The sequence below is a fragment of the Bos javanicus genome, chromosome 28, assembly GCF_032452875.1.
Source record: "Bos javanicus breed banteng chromosome 28, ARS-OSU_banteng_1.0, whole genome shotgun sequence".
Lineage (NCBI taxonomy): Eukaryota > Metazoa > Chordata > Mammalia > Artiodactyla > Bovidae > Bos > Bos javanicus.
This window is the reverse complement of record NC_083895.1, coordinates 31161420-31174815: the sequence shown is the minus strand read 5'-3', so window position 1 is coordinate 31174815 and position 13396 is coordinate 31161420. Positions and strand designations below refer to the sequence as shown.

The window sequence follows — 13396 nt, the reverse complement described above, 5'->3', positions numbered from 1 at the left end:
GTGCTTTAGTCTACAGCATGTGGTTGTGGATGGTTTTACCCTGCACTGACCTTTCTTTTTGTGCTTTTGCAGCCACTGTATACATCAGATTCTGGAGAGTGTTAACCACATCCACCAGCACGACATTGTCCACCGGGACCTGAAGGTACCTACCTCCCGGGTCCCCTTTGCCTCTTGTTTGTGAACCACTGGCGCCACCTGGTGCCAGGTGATAGCACTGCATGGTCCCAAGCTAGGCTCCCTCTGGGCTGAGGGATTGGTGCCTCACGAGGCTCTCTGTCTTCCTTATACAGCCTGAGAACCTGCTGCTGGCGAGTAAATGTAAGGGTGCTGCTGTCAAGCTGGCTGATTTTGGCCTAGCCATCGAAGTACAGGGAGAGCAACAGGCTTGGTTTGGTAAGAGTGACCCTGTCTTCCTGGAATGCAGCTCCCGCCCTTCCTCCTCTTCCTGATCTGCCTTCCTCTTTCAGAACTACAGGCCAGACCCTTAATGGTCCTGGCCTCCTCAGAGACTGGAGGAAGGGCGGGCACAGAGCTCCCCCTGGCCCTCCGTGACTCAGTACAGTGAGACTAGCTGCTGTCAGCACTGCGTTCTTGCTGCCTCTGGGGACAATGGAAGTTCCTTTAAGGCACACGTATTTGCCCTCTGGTTTAGATTCCGGGCACTGCAAGAAGCCCAGCCCGTCGTCTCTTGCTGCCCAAGTGCTGAGAGCTTATGTAGCCAAATCAACAGGAGTAAGAAGGGACTTGGGAAAAACTGCTGATGTGGATTTAATGAGAGAGAAAGTGGGTTCAGTGTGCCTCCGCTCTCTCTTCCGCTACAGGTTTTGCTGGCACCCCAGGTTACTTGTCCCCTGAGGTCTTGAGGAAAGATCCCTATGGAAAACCTGTGGATATCTGGGCCTGCGGTAAGCCCATTCCACACACTCAGCTTTTTGGTGTTAAGGGCGTTCAACTTCCAGTGATGACAAGAAAGAGGCATTGCTATTCCCTGTGGGTCCCACAGGCATCTGGTATATGTGAAGTCACAGCATTTGCTCTGGTGTCCCCCGGGATGGCTGTTCCTTTCACAATCTCCTCCCCAGCTTCCTAGATGATGATGTCTCCTTCTCAAAGAGGGATTTACCCATGCCTTAGTGGGTGGGTTGTGCCTGAAGAAGTCCTAGACGTGGCGTGGTGATGTGGGGCGTAAAGCACAGTGGCACAGCATTGTCGGCTGCCATCCACCTCTCTCTCTGGGATGGTCCTTGACTTTCTGGGTGGCTCAGAACCCCATGTGGCTTTTCTTGGTTCTTTAGCAAAGCAGGTGACTGACCCCAGTGACCTGTATTCTGTCTTGTAGGGGTCATCCTGTATATCCTCCTGGTGGGCTACCCTCCTTTCTGGGATGAGGATCAGCACAAGCTATATCAGCAGATCAAGGCTGGAGCCTATGATGTAAGGACCAGTTTGTTCCTGCCCCTCTGTCCAGGGGAAGGGGGTGTGCTGAGTGTGTTGCAGGGTGTGGGGAGTGTCAGGGATTTTGAGAACCATATAGGCCTCGATTCTTGTCACCACCTGTCCCAGGGAGCAACTTTTTTGCACAGCCATTGTTGGTGGCGGTAAAATCATGGAGTCCACTAAAGTCCTTTGTTCTGTTATTTGCAAAGAATGGCGTGGCTATGTAGTGTGCCGAGTGACACAGAGATAAGAAGTGTGGCAGCTCCTCCCACTGCGGTGGGGCCTTGGGCACAGTGTTGAGCAGTGGGTTCCTCCTCATAGGGAGATAGAGTTGAACCAGAAGACATCAGGGTCCCCTGGTATGATATTCTGGCATTCTAACCATGATTGTTCTGTTTTTCTTCAATCTTTAAGCTGACTCAGGCCCTGGGATACCCAGTGCTTAGCCCACTTCATGCTAGGCAGCTTTCGATAGTTAACCAGGGTTAACCTTGTAACCCTGGTTACAAGGAGTATAAGGTGCACAGATTTCATATCCCTCCTTCTCCTGTTCCCATTTCTTAGTTCCCATCACCAGAGTGGGACACAGTGACTCCAGAAGCCAAGAACTTGATCAACCAGATGCTGACCATAAACCCCGCAAAGCGTATCACAGCTGACCAGGCTCTCAAGCACCCATGGGTCTGCGTAAGTGTCTTCTCCTGAGGTCAAGGTGATCCAGGATATCTGGTCTCAATGTGCTCGTAGCACTGTCTTTACCCTCCTTCTTGTGACTAGAGAATAATCATCTGGGGCCTTGAGCTAAGACGCTGCAGAGGGGACAGGGGACTGGGTGGGGCCCAGGGGCAGCATATGTCACCAAGAGAAGCCAGGGGAGTGAATGGGACTAACTGGCTTCTCTCTGACCTTCCCCCACTCATTTGGCAGGTATGACTTAGTTTTGCCATTGAATGAGGGCTTAGGTTGACCCTTGCAGGCTCTAGTTGATGACAGAAAGCAGCCAGCAGAACTCAAAAGTAAATTGCCATGCCTAGAATGCATATCCAGATCCCAAATCAGACAACTCTAATGAGAAGGTGATGAGACCCAACAAATAAACAAAAGGGGCCTGTGAGCAATGAAAAAGAGCTCCTGAAGTTCAGTCACAAAGCTCATCCTAGGAGAGCCCCCAGGCTATCGATGGGGTTGTCATCATGCTCTGTTTTTGTGTAAACTTCTCTCTGGCTGCAATATCTTTTTTCAAACAGGGTCTGCTATAGTCAGGCCTCCTGACAACCATGATGCATGTATTTATTTGTTCTTTTCCATGTTTACTGAATGCCTCTTTGGTGCTGGTCCGTGTGTGCTGGAGATACAAAGATGAATAAGGCCTGGTGCCTTCCCCCACAGATCTCAGAGATGATCTGGGGAGACAGGCACCTAACGAATGTATAGGAGCCCCTGCCATCGCTGGTGGGCAGTGGGATTGCTGAAGGCATGGAGGAGGTGAGCTCTGTCCTGGTTCTCGGCAGATTACTGGAAGTTCCCCAGCATGATAACCTGCAGACTGAGGTTAGCACGAGCTAAGGTGAGAGGCCATGGGGAATTATGGTGAGATTAAGGAACGTTAAGTAGTTTGGTGGTAGATGAAGGTAGGGCTACAGGAATATAAGAGAACGAAGCCAAAAATGATTCCAGTGACATACAAATTTCTGCCTAAGGAGTTTGGGTGTTATTCTGAAAGCATAGGGAACCATTTAAGAGTTTCAAAGAGGGAATGAAATACGCAATTAAGAAAGATCACTTTGGAAGTTGTGTAGAAAATGGAATTGAAGAGGCAGGGGCAGAGAGAGCTAAAGAAGCTGTTGTGGTTGTCTAAGCAAGGCCAGACAAGGTTTCAGCTAAGGGTAATGATAGGATAGGTGGGGTGGCAAGGACTGGATACATTTGAGAGATATTTGAGAGAGGAGATAAAAAGGACTCTGTGACCTTTTGGATTTGGAAATCCAAACCCACTTTCTGGATTTGGAAAGTGAAGGTCTTTTGAGAGAGGGATCTATGCGAATCGCCAGGTTTTGAGTTGGTAACTGAGTTGGAGGGTTGTACCATTCACTCACCCAGAGGAAACCTAGAAGAGGAACACTTTTATGAGAAGAGATGATGATTTTAGTTTCATACATGTTAAGTATGAGGGCCTCCAGCTGGAGACATCTCGTGGGGAGTTAGGAGTATAGAGAAGAAGTTAAAAATCAGAAATACAGGTTGTGGTCATTTGTGTATGGATGGTGTTGGGGCTATAGAAATAGATGGGATTGGTTCTCTGCTAATTGAATCCTTACTGTGCGTTGTTGTAAGAGAAGATATGGCCACCAGCATTTAGTGGCCCAGAGAGGAGCCTTCAAAGGGGGCTGCGAATGAGAATGTCCATGGGAGAAGGAAGATCAGGAGATCCTAAGAAACAGGAGGTCTCAGGAAGGGAGGGTCTGTAATCAGATGCTTCAGAAAGTCCATGATAAAGATGGAAGAGAGCCTGTTGACTGTGACCAGTTAAAAGCATTGTTTCATTATTTCACTGAAAGAGGCAGTGGAGGCAGAGAGACTGATGATACTGCTTAGAGAAGATGGATGAGTCAGGGAAATTTTTAAAATCTTGCAATTGATTATATTGTGTTGACTGCAGAGAATATTATCCAGAATAAAGGGTTAAAAATATTGGCTAAATTTTGGCTCAATGAGACCTGTAGAAGGTGTCCTATCTACTAATCTGGAAGATAATTTGACTTGTTTTAGAAAGTGAAGTTGCTCAGTCATGTCTGACTCTGTGACCCCATGGACTGTGGCCTACCAGGCTTCTCCGTCCATGGGATTTTCCAGGCAAGAGTACTGGAGTGGGTTGCCATTTCCTTCTCCAGTGTAAAAAACAATATACATATATATATATATATATATATAGAGAGAGAGAGAGAGAGAGAGAGAGAGAGGAAGAGAGAGAAAGGCTAACTGAAGAACCAGTGTTTGGAAAGCACAAGAGAGGGGCTCCGGAGCCCAGGGCAGGGGGCCAGCACATGAGGAGTGATGCTTCTGAGACCTGAGATTAGGTTGCAGGGGGGTGAAAATCAGCTTGTGGGGGGAAGGCTGGAACTGAAGAAGTTCTTGCTTGATCATCTCTCATTTCTCTTGGTTTAGAAGTTTACACTTTGGAGGAGGAAATGAAATATGATACACATACATACACACCCCCACTCCAGAAGGTAGACAGAAGGGAGAGTTGCTTCGGGATCCAGGAAAGGCAGAAGCCAGGGATGAGGGCAGGGATGGCAGGGTGGTCCCATGGGGGTATGGGCACCAGGCTACATTTTGTAGGTTTAATTTTTCTAGCAGACTAGCCAAGATATCTGCCATCTATGGGGTCGCACAGAGTCGGACACGAATGAAGTGACTTAGCAGCAGCAGCAGCCAAGATATAACAAGAGCAGAGTAAAGGGATAAGCCACTTAAAACGGGTACTCAAGAATTGTGGGAATAGTATGTTCTGGGGGCACGTTTGTGGGCCCTACTCCCTATCATCCTGTATATCTCAGTAGCCCCAGAGGACATCTCTGTATTAGGGTATTATGTAATAATTGATGCTTGTATTGCTGACCCTGAGTCATCAGGGAAATGTAAATCATGTCCAAGGGACTCTGTTTAAAAGTTAGCAGTAATACATTGAAGAAAACTTCCCATCCAAAATGGTGAAGAGAATTGATGCTTCATGGTAAAGAGCCTCAGTGTCTCAGATCACAACTTCATTTAGGACCTTGTAGGGGGCTGCTGGAGAAGGCAATGGCACCCCACTCCAGTACTCTTGCCTGGAAAATCCCATGGACGGAGGAGCCTGGTGGGCTGCAGTCCATGGGGTCGCTAAGAGTCGGACACGACTGAGCGACTTCACTTTCACTTTTCACTTTCATGCATTGGAGAAGGAAATGGCAACCCACTCCAGTGTTCTTGCCTGAAGAATCCCAGGGACGGGGGAGCCTGGTGGGCTGCCGTCTATGGGGTCGCACAGAGTCGGACACGACTGAAGCGACTTAGCAGCAGCAGCAGTAGCAGCAGGGGCCTGCTGAGAGGAGCTTTTGGAAAGAATGAATGCTCTCTGTAGAGAGCAAGACCCCTTCCTGTTTTCTCACTGCCCAGAACCTGGAGTGCTTTAGGTGCTCGCTAAATAGTAGGTGAAGGAATAACTGCTCGCGGATCACAACACACAAAATACTCGCACTTTCCATCGCCTCCATCCCCTAAGGAAGATCGGAACGCTCTCTCGGGCACCCTCATCCAGCATCAATTACCAGCGGTGTTTTCATGTTCAAATTATTGTCCTTACATAACCTTGAGTTTTGGGTAGAGCTTTTATTGTAAAAGCATTTTCACATCTATGACCTCATCTTATCTTTGGAGCAACTGGGGTGGCTGAGCACAAGGCCACCAGTGCTGGGACTATGGTGAGGGGCAGAGGATGTGCCTGGGGGCTCACAGGCCTGTCTGTTTGGCTTCCAGCAACGGTCCACGGTGGCATCTATGATGCATCGTCAAGAGACAGTGGAGTGCCTACGCAAGTTCAATGCCCGGAGAAAACTGAAGGTGAGTTGTGCCTCCTGGGCCAGGCTGCCAGCGTCCTGAAATCGTATCTTTTGGCAGTGCGTCCCCTGCCCCATCACAACAGGAGAGAGAGAGTGAATCTTCCTAGTCATCACCCCCATTAATCGGCCGACTGGGACAATCTCTCATGGCTGGAGCTGAGCTATGAACATGGTACCCAAGGAGGGCCCCTCGCCAGCTGTTGCACTCTGCCTGAGAACAGAGCACGCTTCTGGAGAGCCTGATGGAATTCACAGGACCCTCTTCTTTTTCCAGGGTGCCATCCTCACAACCATGCTTGTCTCCAGGAACTTTTCAGGTATGTGTTCAGCTGTGCACTTTCATTCTCTGAGGTGAGTGGGTCAGGATGGGCCGTTGCCAGGTATCATGCCATCCCGATGCTGGGTATCTCAGGCAGCACCTTGACCAGGATGGTGAGGATGCTGTTTGGAGGCCCTGCTACGGCTGAGTCTTGTAACCTGAAATTCTGGGGGGCTTTACTTGACTTCACGTTTATGATCGGCATTTCCTAGAACCTCGCAAAGAGTAGCCTGCCCAGTCTTCCATTTATGTTGTCCTTGGGGATTCTTAATTCTCTGAAGACTCTCAGCACTTTAAGATTTTAGACAGTCTCAGGGGCACTGGAAGATGTTCTTGGGAAAAGAGATGAGATAGAGTGAATCTTCCCAGTTACCCCCATTAATTGGCCGACTGGGACGATCTCTTCGTCGTTGTGTCCAAGCAGCGATGACTAATAGAAATCATTCCAGATGTTTAAACCATTTACAGCGACTATGCTTAAAATATTCTCTGTGATACCAACTGTAAAAATGAAGAAACAGGCCAGCAGGATGGAGGGAAAGGAACTTGCTTAAATTTGTGTGCGGAATTGGGAGTCTTGGGACCAATAATTTGTAAATCACACTTGACATTTCTTTTTAAGATGCAAGACACTCCACCTTCCCGAACTGCCCCCCCACCCCCGCCCTCATCATTGTTGGCCTTCCGTTGGGAAGCATCATGGCTTTTCTGTGAGGAAGAGAGTAATGACAGGACTTAAAAGACAGAAAGGTCTCTTCCCAACTTGCCTTTTCCCCTGGTCCTCCCTTCCCCTCCCTCCCAGCCCCACTGGCTTGACAGACTTCCCCTGCTTTCTCCTAACCAGACTCCTGCCCTTGCTTTCCCTCTGCACAGCCATGGTGTGGAGGGAGGGGGTGCGCAGGAGGTTCAGGTTCAGCTGGATGCTCCCTGGGCAGAGATTGCTCCCTTGAACTTGAGTCCATAGGCCTGGCTCTAGTAGTTCCTGGTAGCCTCCAGCCTTGCCTCTGGGGTTTCATGAACTCTAGACTGTGAGCCACAGGGCCCCGGAAGGTCAGGAATAGACAGTGAGGTGGGAGACTGTCCTCCTCAGAGGGACCTGTGACCCTGGCTGGGGCTCAGTCTTGCGTTGTGGGCACCCCAGAAGGAAAGGCTGTGTTTTGGCTTCACCTTGCAGATGGGGATAGGAGGGCGCAGTGAGCTACTTCCAGCAGAGGTGGCGCTGTTGTCCCGCGTCGGGCCTCTGGTCAGCTACTTCTGCTTATAGCTTCTATGTTCTGGGTTTAAGAAAGCCCTTCGAGAGGATGCTCAAGGGCAGTTCTGTGCCCACCCTAGAATGGGGTGATCTGTTCTCTCTCTGAGTAGAAGAGACGTGAAACAGGCTGCTAGGAAATCGATAGCATGTGCCCGGCCATGAGACAGCCTCCACGTCAGCTTCTTCTGTCCATTTCAGGAAATTGGTGCCCTAGTTTCAGGAGCTCGGTCTCTGTTAGGACACAGCACCTTCCCTGGTCCCTAAAGAGCCTCCTGTCCTTGCTGCTCAGACTCTGTCTGGCCTTCACACTCACTTTGCCCTGGCTCAAGAGACACACACACACAAAATGTTGCAAGCATTCCAGGATAACCTCTTCTGCCCTGACTCTGGAACAAGTAAAGACAGAGCCTGTCTCCAGAAGCTTCTCTAGAAAGAGGTGTATACAGGTATAATCAAGAAGAAAGGGCACTTGGTGTGCTTCTTCAGGAACAAGTGAGGCTGTCTTCTGAGTTGATCCCAAGTAGAAAAGTTCAGCTTTTCCCTGGATTCGAGCAGGTTGGTTAATGGTGAAATCGGGGCTTCTAGAATGTATTGCTTTAGCAGCCTTGATTTTCTTTCTGGGCGCTCATTTTTTGGGCATCTCCACCTTTGGAACACTGTGAAATACAGCCTTTCCTGGCCACCTGCCTTGAAGAGGGAAAGTGACCTGTGTCTCTGAGAAGCTGGGGGCTGTGGAGCATGGTGAACTAGGTCCACAGACCCTCCCTGGGCCCCAGGTGCCTGTCTCTCTACCATTTGGAATGTGGGCGAAGGAAAGGGCTGCCATCTGAAAATGTCCTTTTAGGTCCCCTCCGGAGGCAGGTCTGCAGATGAGATTCCGACTCCTCACAGCCTTAAGCTAGGGCTGGGCTGCCTCGGAAAGGACGGCCACCCCTCTCCAAGTCAGGTTTGGGCCTGCAGACCTTCCACCTGAGGTGGTCGCGGGACAGGCGGAGCCCCGGGATTTCCCCACGATCTGTCCGAGCCTGGCCCTCTCAGGTCCCCAGACTGCTGCAGGGCTGGCTGCACCTGCTCACCAGCCTGCCCCGGCGCCTCCGCTCCCCCAGCTCGGCCGGCTTGGCCACGCCGCCCGGATCCTGCTGTGCGCGGCGGCAGCGGGTTCCTGCGCCTCGCGCTGGGGCATGCTCGCTGCTGACTGGCCCCCGTGGCTTTGCGGCAGCTCTGTGCACTGAGAGACTGTATCCCCTCAGTTGGCAGGCAGAGCTCCGCCCCCGCCTCGCCTGCCGCGAGCGCCGCCGGCCTGGCCGGGCAAGGTACGTGGCATGAGTCCTCCCCGACCGCCTGCCTCGGCTCCCTGCCACCCCACCAGGAGGGCCAGCATGCCAGGCCCGCTCACCAGGGAGGCGAGTCCCATGCTTGCGGGCTGAGATGGGCATGCCGGATGGACCACCTAACTTGGCATCTGCGAGCGCCTCGGTGTTACGGAGCCCCCTAACCAGCCGTGCATGCTGGGCGCTTGCCAACTCTCAGGAGGCAATAGCCTGGGGACGTGGAGCTGGGCAGCAGGAGGCTTTCCTCCCAACGCGCCGCCCGCCTGACAGCCTGGCCTACCTGTGAGGGCTGCGGCCAAGGCGACCCGAGACAACCCTGGCCTGGCCAGGACCTGCGCTGGGGGCCAGGACTAGGCTTCAGCCGCACTGGTAGGCCCCTCCCCGCCGCGGGGGAAGCCACGCCCCTCCAAATTGTGAGGTCTGGCCTTGCAAGCCTCTGGGTCTGGAAGGCAATAGAGTGCAGAAGCTGTTGCAGACAGCCGTCCCTGGGTTTGGATCCTAGCCCTGCCTCACCCTGAGCAAGTCCCAGCAGCTCTCCCAGTCTTAGTTTCCTCATCTCTCCAATGGAGCTAATAACATAACAATTAAAATCATTTTTGACTAAGGCTCTCAACGCTGCCTGTAGGAGAAGACTTGTCCAAAAAATATTCCTGTGGCTGAGACCCCACCCCAGATAAATAAAATCAGATCCCTAGGGCATGGATAGGCATAAGCTTTTTTTTTTTTTTTCCAAATTCCCAAGTGATTCTAATGGACTATCAGAGTTGAGAACTTTGAGGTATGTAAAGCACTTAACACAGTGGCTGGTCAGGCATAGTAGTAAGAGCATAAAAAAAATTTTTTTTCAGATCACCCCAGCATTAACTGGAGATAGGACCGAAGTCTGTTTTTGGAGGTCAGAGTTGTTGTGATTCTCACTGGAGACCCAGCTTGGGTAGGAATGGCCACCTGAAGGGAAGAATGGCAACAGTGGTGACCGTTGTTAACACTTGCTGAGTGCTTGCTGTGTGCCAGGCACTCTGCTAAGTGCTTTTCATGCCACGATCCCATTTTATAGATAAAGAAACTGAGGTTCAGAGAGATTAAGTAACTCACACGGCTAGTAAGCAGTAGACCCAAGATGCAAGCCCATCAGAGTCAAGGTGGATCAGACAGTTGGACTGATTCCATCTCCCTGGAATCTCCATCCACTGCCTGCCACCTTCCTGAGGCCTTTGTGGCCAACAGACATCACCATCCTTCCTAGTGGAGCTCATCAGCATCAGCCTGTCCCTGGCTACAGTCTGTCTGCCCAGTCCTTTCTGCTCAGTGGGTCCAGAGACTAGACTCTGAGGAAAGGGTGGCATTGAGGACCTGCCCAGTCAAGGCTTCAGCCCCCCGGCAAAACCCTCCTGTAGGTGGTCCTGGTCTCTGTGTGTGTGTCTGTCTGTCCTCACGTCTGGTCTCCTTCGTGAACTGTGACACTCTTGTTTCTTGAGAACACTCAGGAGATGTCTTGCATCCTTGCAGCTTGGCCATCCTGAGAATTTCCATGGCATCTGAGGGTGGAGCCCTCGCCTTTCACCCTGGCATTCTGCTTCCAGGCCTAGGTGGAAGCTGTTGAAGGCAGAGTTCCCAATCGCCCAGGCAGCCCCAGTGTTGATTGTGGTTTTCTCCTAAGCCCAGACTGTCCTTGTTTCTGCTGAGTTATCCTGGGGTGCCACCCTGTGGGTCTGACGCTGCCTGAGATGCCCTTCTTGCTTTGGGGCCTCAGGAAGGGCCTCATTTAGGGGTTTCAGGAGACTCCTGGCCCCTGTGTCAAACATATCAGTCTCTTGTGGATCCAGCTGCCAGACTTCAGGTTGAGGAGCGGGTACAATGCAGGAGACTTGATTTTTCTCTTTGTTTTCACAGCTGCCAAAAGCCTATTGAACAAGAAGTCGGACGGCGGTGTCAAGGTAGGTGTCTCCACTCCTGCAGCCCAAGTGTGGCCCTTCTCCCTGAAAAGTCACTCCTGGGACTCCTTGGCACTTTGTCTCCCCTTTCCCCAAGAACCTCCCTATCCTTGCTTTTTGCTTTAAGCCAGAAACCTCTGTGCTCAGAACAGCAGGTTCCACTGGCCTGGGAGGGCAGAGGGATACGTGCTTCACCTGACCCTAGCTTGATTGGAAAGACTCGGGAGGTGATTCAAACTATAGTTCGCTAGAACTGAATCCTGAACTTGACTTCCAGACACAGGTTTTATCTCCCGGGCTTGACTCTCTGGGTTTTTTAGGTTATTGGTTAATCTTATTTTCTTTTTAAAGCACAAATCCATTTAATCAAAGGAAAGCAAAGTTTGCCTGGTTGACTCAGGGCACAAGGCTTGGCACCTGAAGCTACTATCTTTTTTCTCTTTTTTCTGATCTCCAAAGCACTTCCAGAACCCAGCTCAGATACTGTTGAGGGAAAGCGTCTTGAACTGTCTTGAGGCATAGGTGCCTTAGAAACAGGCAAGGGACTTGGTTATCACAGCTCATCTTCATTTGCTGAGGAAACTTTTCTGGGGAATCAAGGCAAGAGGAGGGACCAGGCCCCATAAACAGGAAGTCTCAGTGGGAATGGCTACTTGGCCAAGGTAGAGGGGTCCACACAAAGCTCAAGGTGTTCTTAGATGCTTTGGGGGCAGAAAGCGCCCTGGGCTGGGGAGATAGATAGGAGTTCATGCTATCTTGAAACCTACCAACTTATATTGCAGAGAATTTCAAACCATTATCATGCAAATCTTTAAATTAAGACAAAAGTTTTAATTAGACTTTTCCCTGGGATCTTATGTTCCCCACTGAGATAGACCTGTGCCCCTTTCCCTGCCCCCATCCCTTCCTTTCTCTCTCATCTGCATGCCTGCTTCTGTGTACTTCTGCCCTAAGGAGGGGAGCTTGGGCTCCACACACGCCTGCTGACATAGAGCTGGGGTTGATGGCAGCCCCTCAGTTTCAGGGTTGTGCACTAGATGGTGGAGCCAGATTAGGAAAAGCTGTATGTATGTGGACTCAGTTGCTCAGTCGTGTCCAACTCTCTGTGACCCCATGGACTATAGCTGCCAGGCTCCTCTGTCCATAGGTTATCCTGGCAAGAAAACTAGAGCGAGTTGCCATTTCCTACTCCAGATCTGCCTGACCCAGAGATTGAACCTGTGTCCCCTGCATTGGCAGGTAGATTCTTTACCACTGAGCCACCTGGGAATCCCTAGGAAAAGGTGGTCAGTTTATTTAGAGATTTTGCATGTGTCTTTCTGGAGAAGAAGCTAGAATCTGTCTTCACAAAGTGTTTATTAAACACCTATCAGAGGCTCAGTGCTAGGGGCACATAAGAGGTATAAGAGGAGATGCAGATCTCATTCAACCTCAAGAAGTTTCAAGGTTAATTAATTTAAAAGGAGAGTGGACACAGCTGGGATTAGCTAAGCACTGAATGGTATATGGACCCTACAACGGATGGTTCAGTCCAAGAAGCTTCTAGGGAAGAAACTTATTGGAGAAAGCTACAGGATGTAGGAAGATTGGACCCAAGTCAGTGATTGCCTTTAGAAAATGGAACTGGAGGCAAGGGCAGGATGGGGAGACACACCATTATTTTTTTTTAATTTGTATACATGTTTCTTTAAAATGGGAGTGTATTACTTCTGTAACTTAAAAACAAAAAAAAAATATTTTATAGGTTCTATTATACATATTGATGTTCTCTGCTCAACTGAAACATGAAATATATGGTAAAGGGATACAGAAAACACAGCTGGACTGGTCTCGTTGGGCAGAGAAATTGGAGGTTTGTGTGTTAGACCACAGGAAACACCATAGGCCACTGAGCAGGGAAGGTTAAGAGTGATGTTTTCGAAAGACTTGGCTGAGTGTGTAAGGGTAAATAGAGGATGGTAGTGTCAACCACAAATTGGCACTTGCCATTGGTACTTACCATCTGCCTCTACAAGAATTAAATCATATGTTGCTGCAGGTACTAATTTCAACACCCCCTGAAAGGAGTTCAGGATGGAGAGCTGAAATGAGGCACTCTATGCTCTGGTAAAAACTGGCAGAACAGGTCTTCAGATAGTTAGATATAATCAGGAGCCAATTTTATGAGCCCAATTCATTCTTATACCTTCCCATATCTAGAAAACCACTAAAATCCTTCATGGTGACCGGTGTTCCTCGTGACTAGCAGAAACCTGAAAAAAAAAAAAATGTGTTTGATTGCATGTACTTCCCTTTTACCAAAATCACACATATACTGACCTTCCCCTCTACTTCTTTGGAGCAGTTTCTCAGAGTTATCTGAGGTGCTGTCTCCTGGGCTATAGTCCTCATTTTTGCCCAAATAAAACTTAATTCACAACTCTCACATTGTGCATTTTTAAGTTGACAGTAGGAGCTAGACACAGAAGTATCAACTAGGGCTTATTATAGTCTGGGTATAGGGTGAAGTGAAGATGATG

General features: G+C 49.9%; 1 protein-coding gene across 23 annotated transcripts in view; it reads left to right on the top strand.

Moving 5' to 3' along the window:
* CAMK2G (calcium/calmodulin dependent protein kinase II gamma) overlaps window positions 1-13396 on the top strand; it is a 55453-nt gene that overhangs the window by 23054 nt on the left and 19003 nt on the right. For 12 of the 23 annotated variants that reach the window (XM_061405376.1, XM_061405369.1, XM_061405386.1 and 9 more), the window contains exons 6-13: window positions 73-145; window positions 294-396; window positions 825-908; window positions 1343-1437; window positions 2005-2127; window positions 5959-6042; window positions 6316-6358; window positions 10837-10880. In XM_061405376.1, coding sequence (XP_061261360.1) covers window positions 73-145; window positions 294-396; window positions 825-908; window positions 1343-1437; window positions 2005-2127; window positions 5959-6042; window positions 6316-6358; window positions 10837-10880 — 649 coding nt within the window. Of the gene's footprint in view, window positions 1-72; window positions 146-293; window positions 397-824; window positions 909-1342; window positions 1438-2004; window positions 2128-5958; window positions 6043-6315; window positions 6359-8862; window positions 8926-10836; window positions 10881-13396 lie in introns of all 23 variants that reach the window. The other 11 variants (XR_009734237.1, XM_061405366.1, XM_061405373.1 and 8 more) reach the window with 2 other exon arrangements.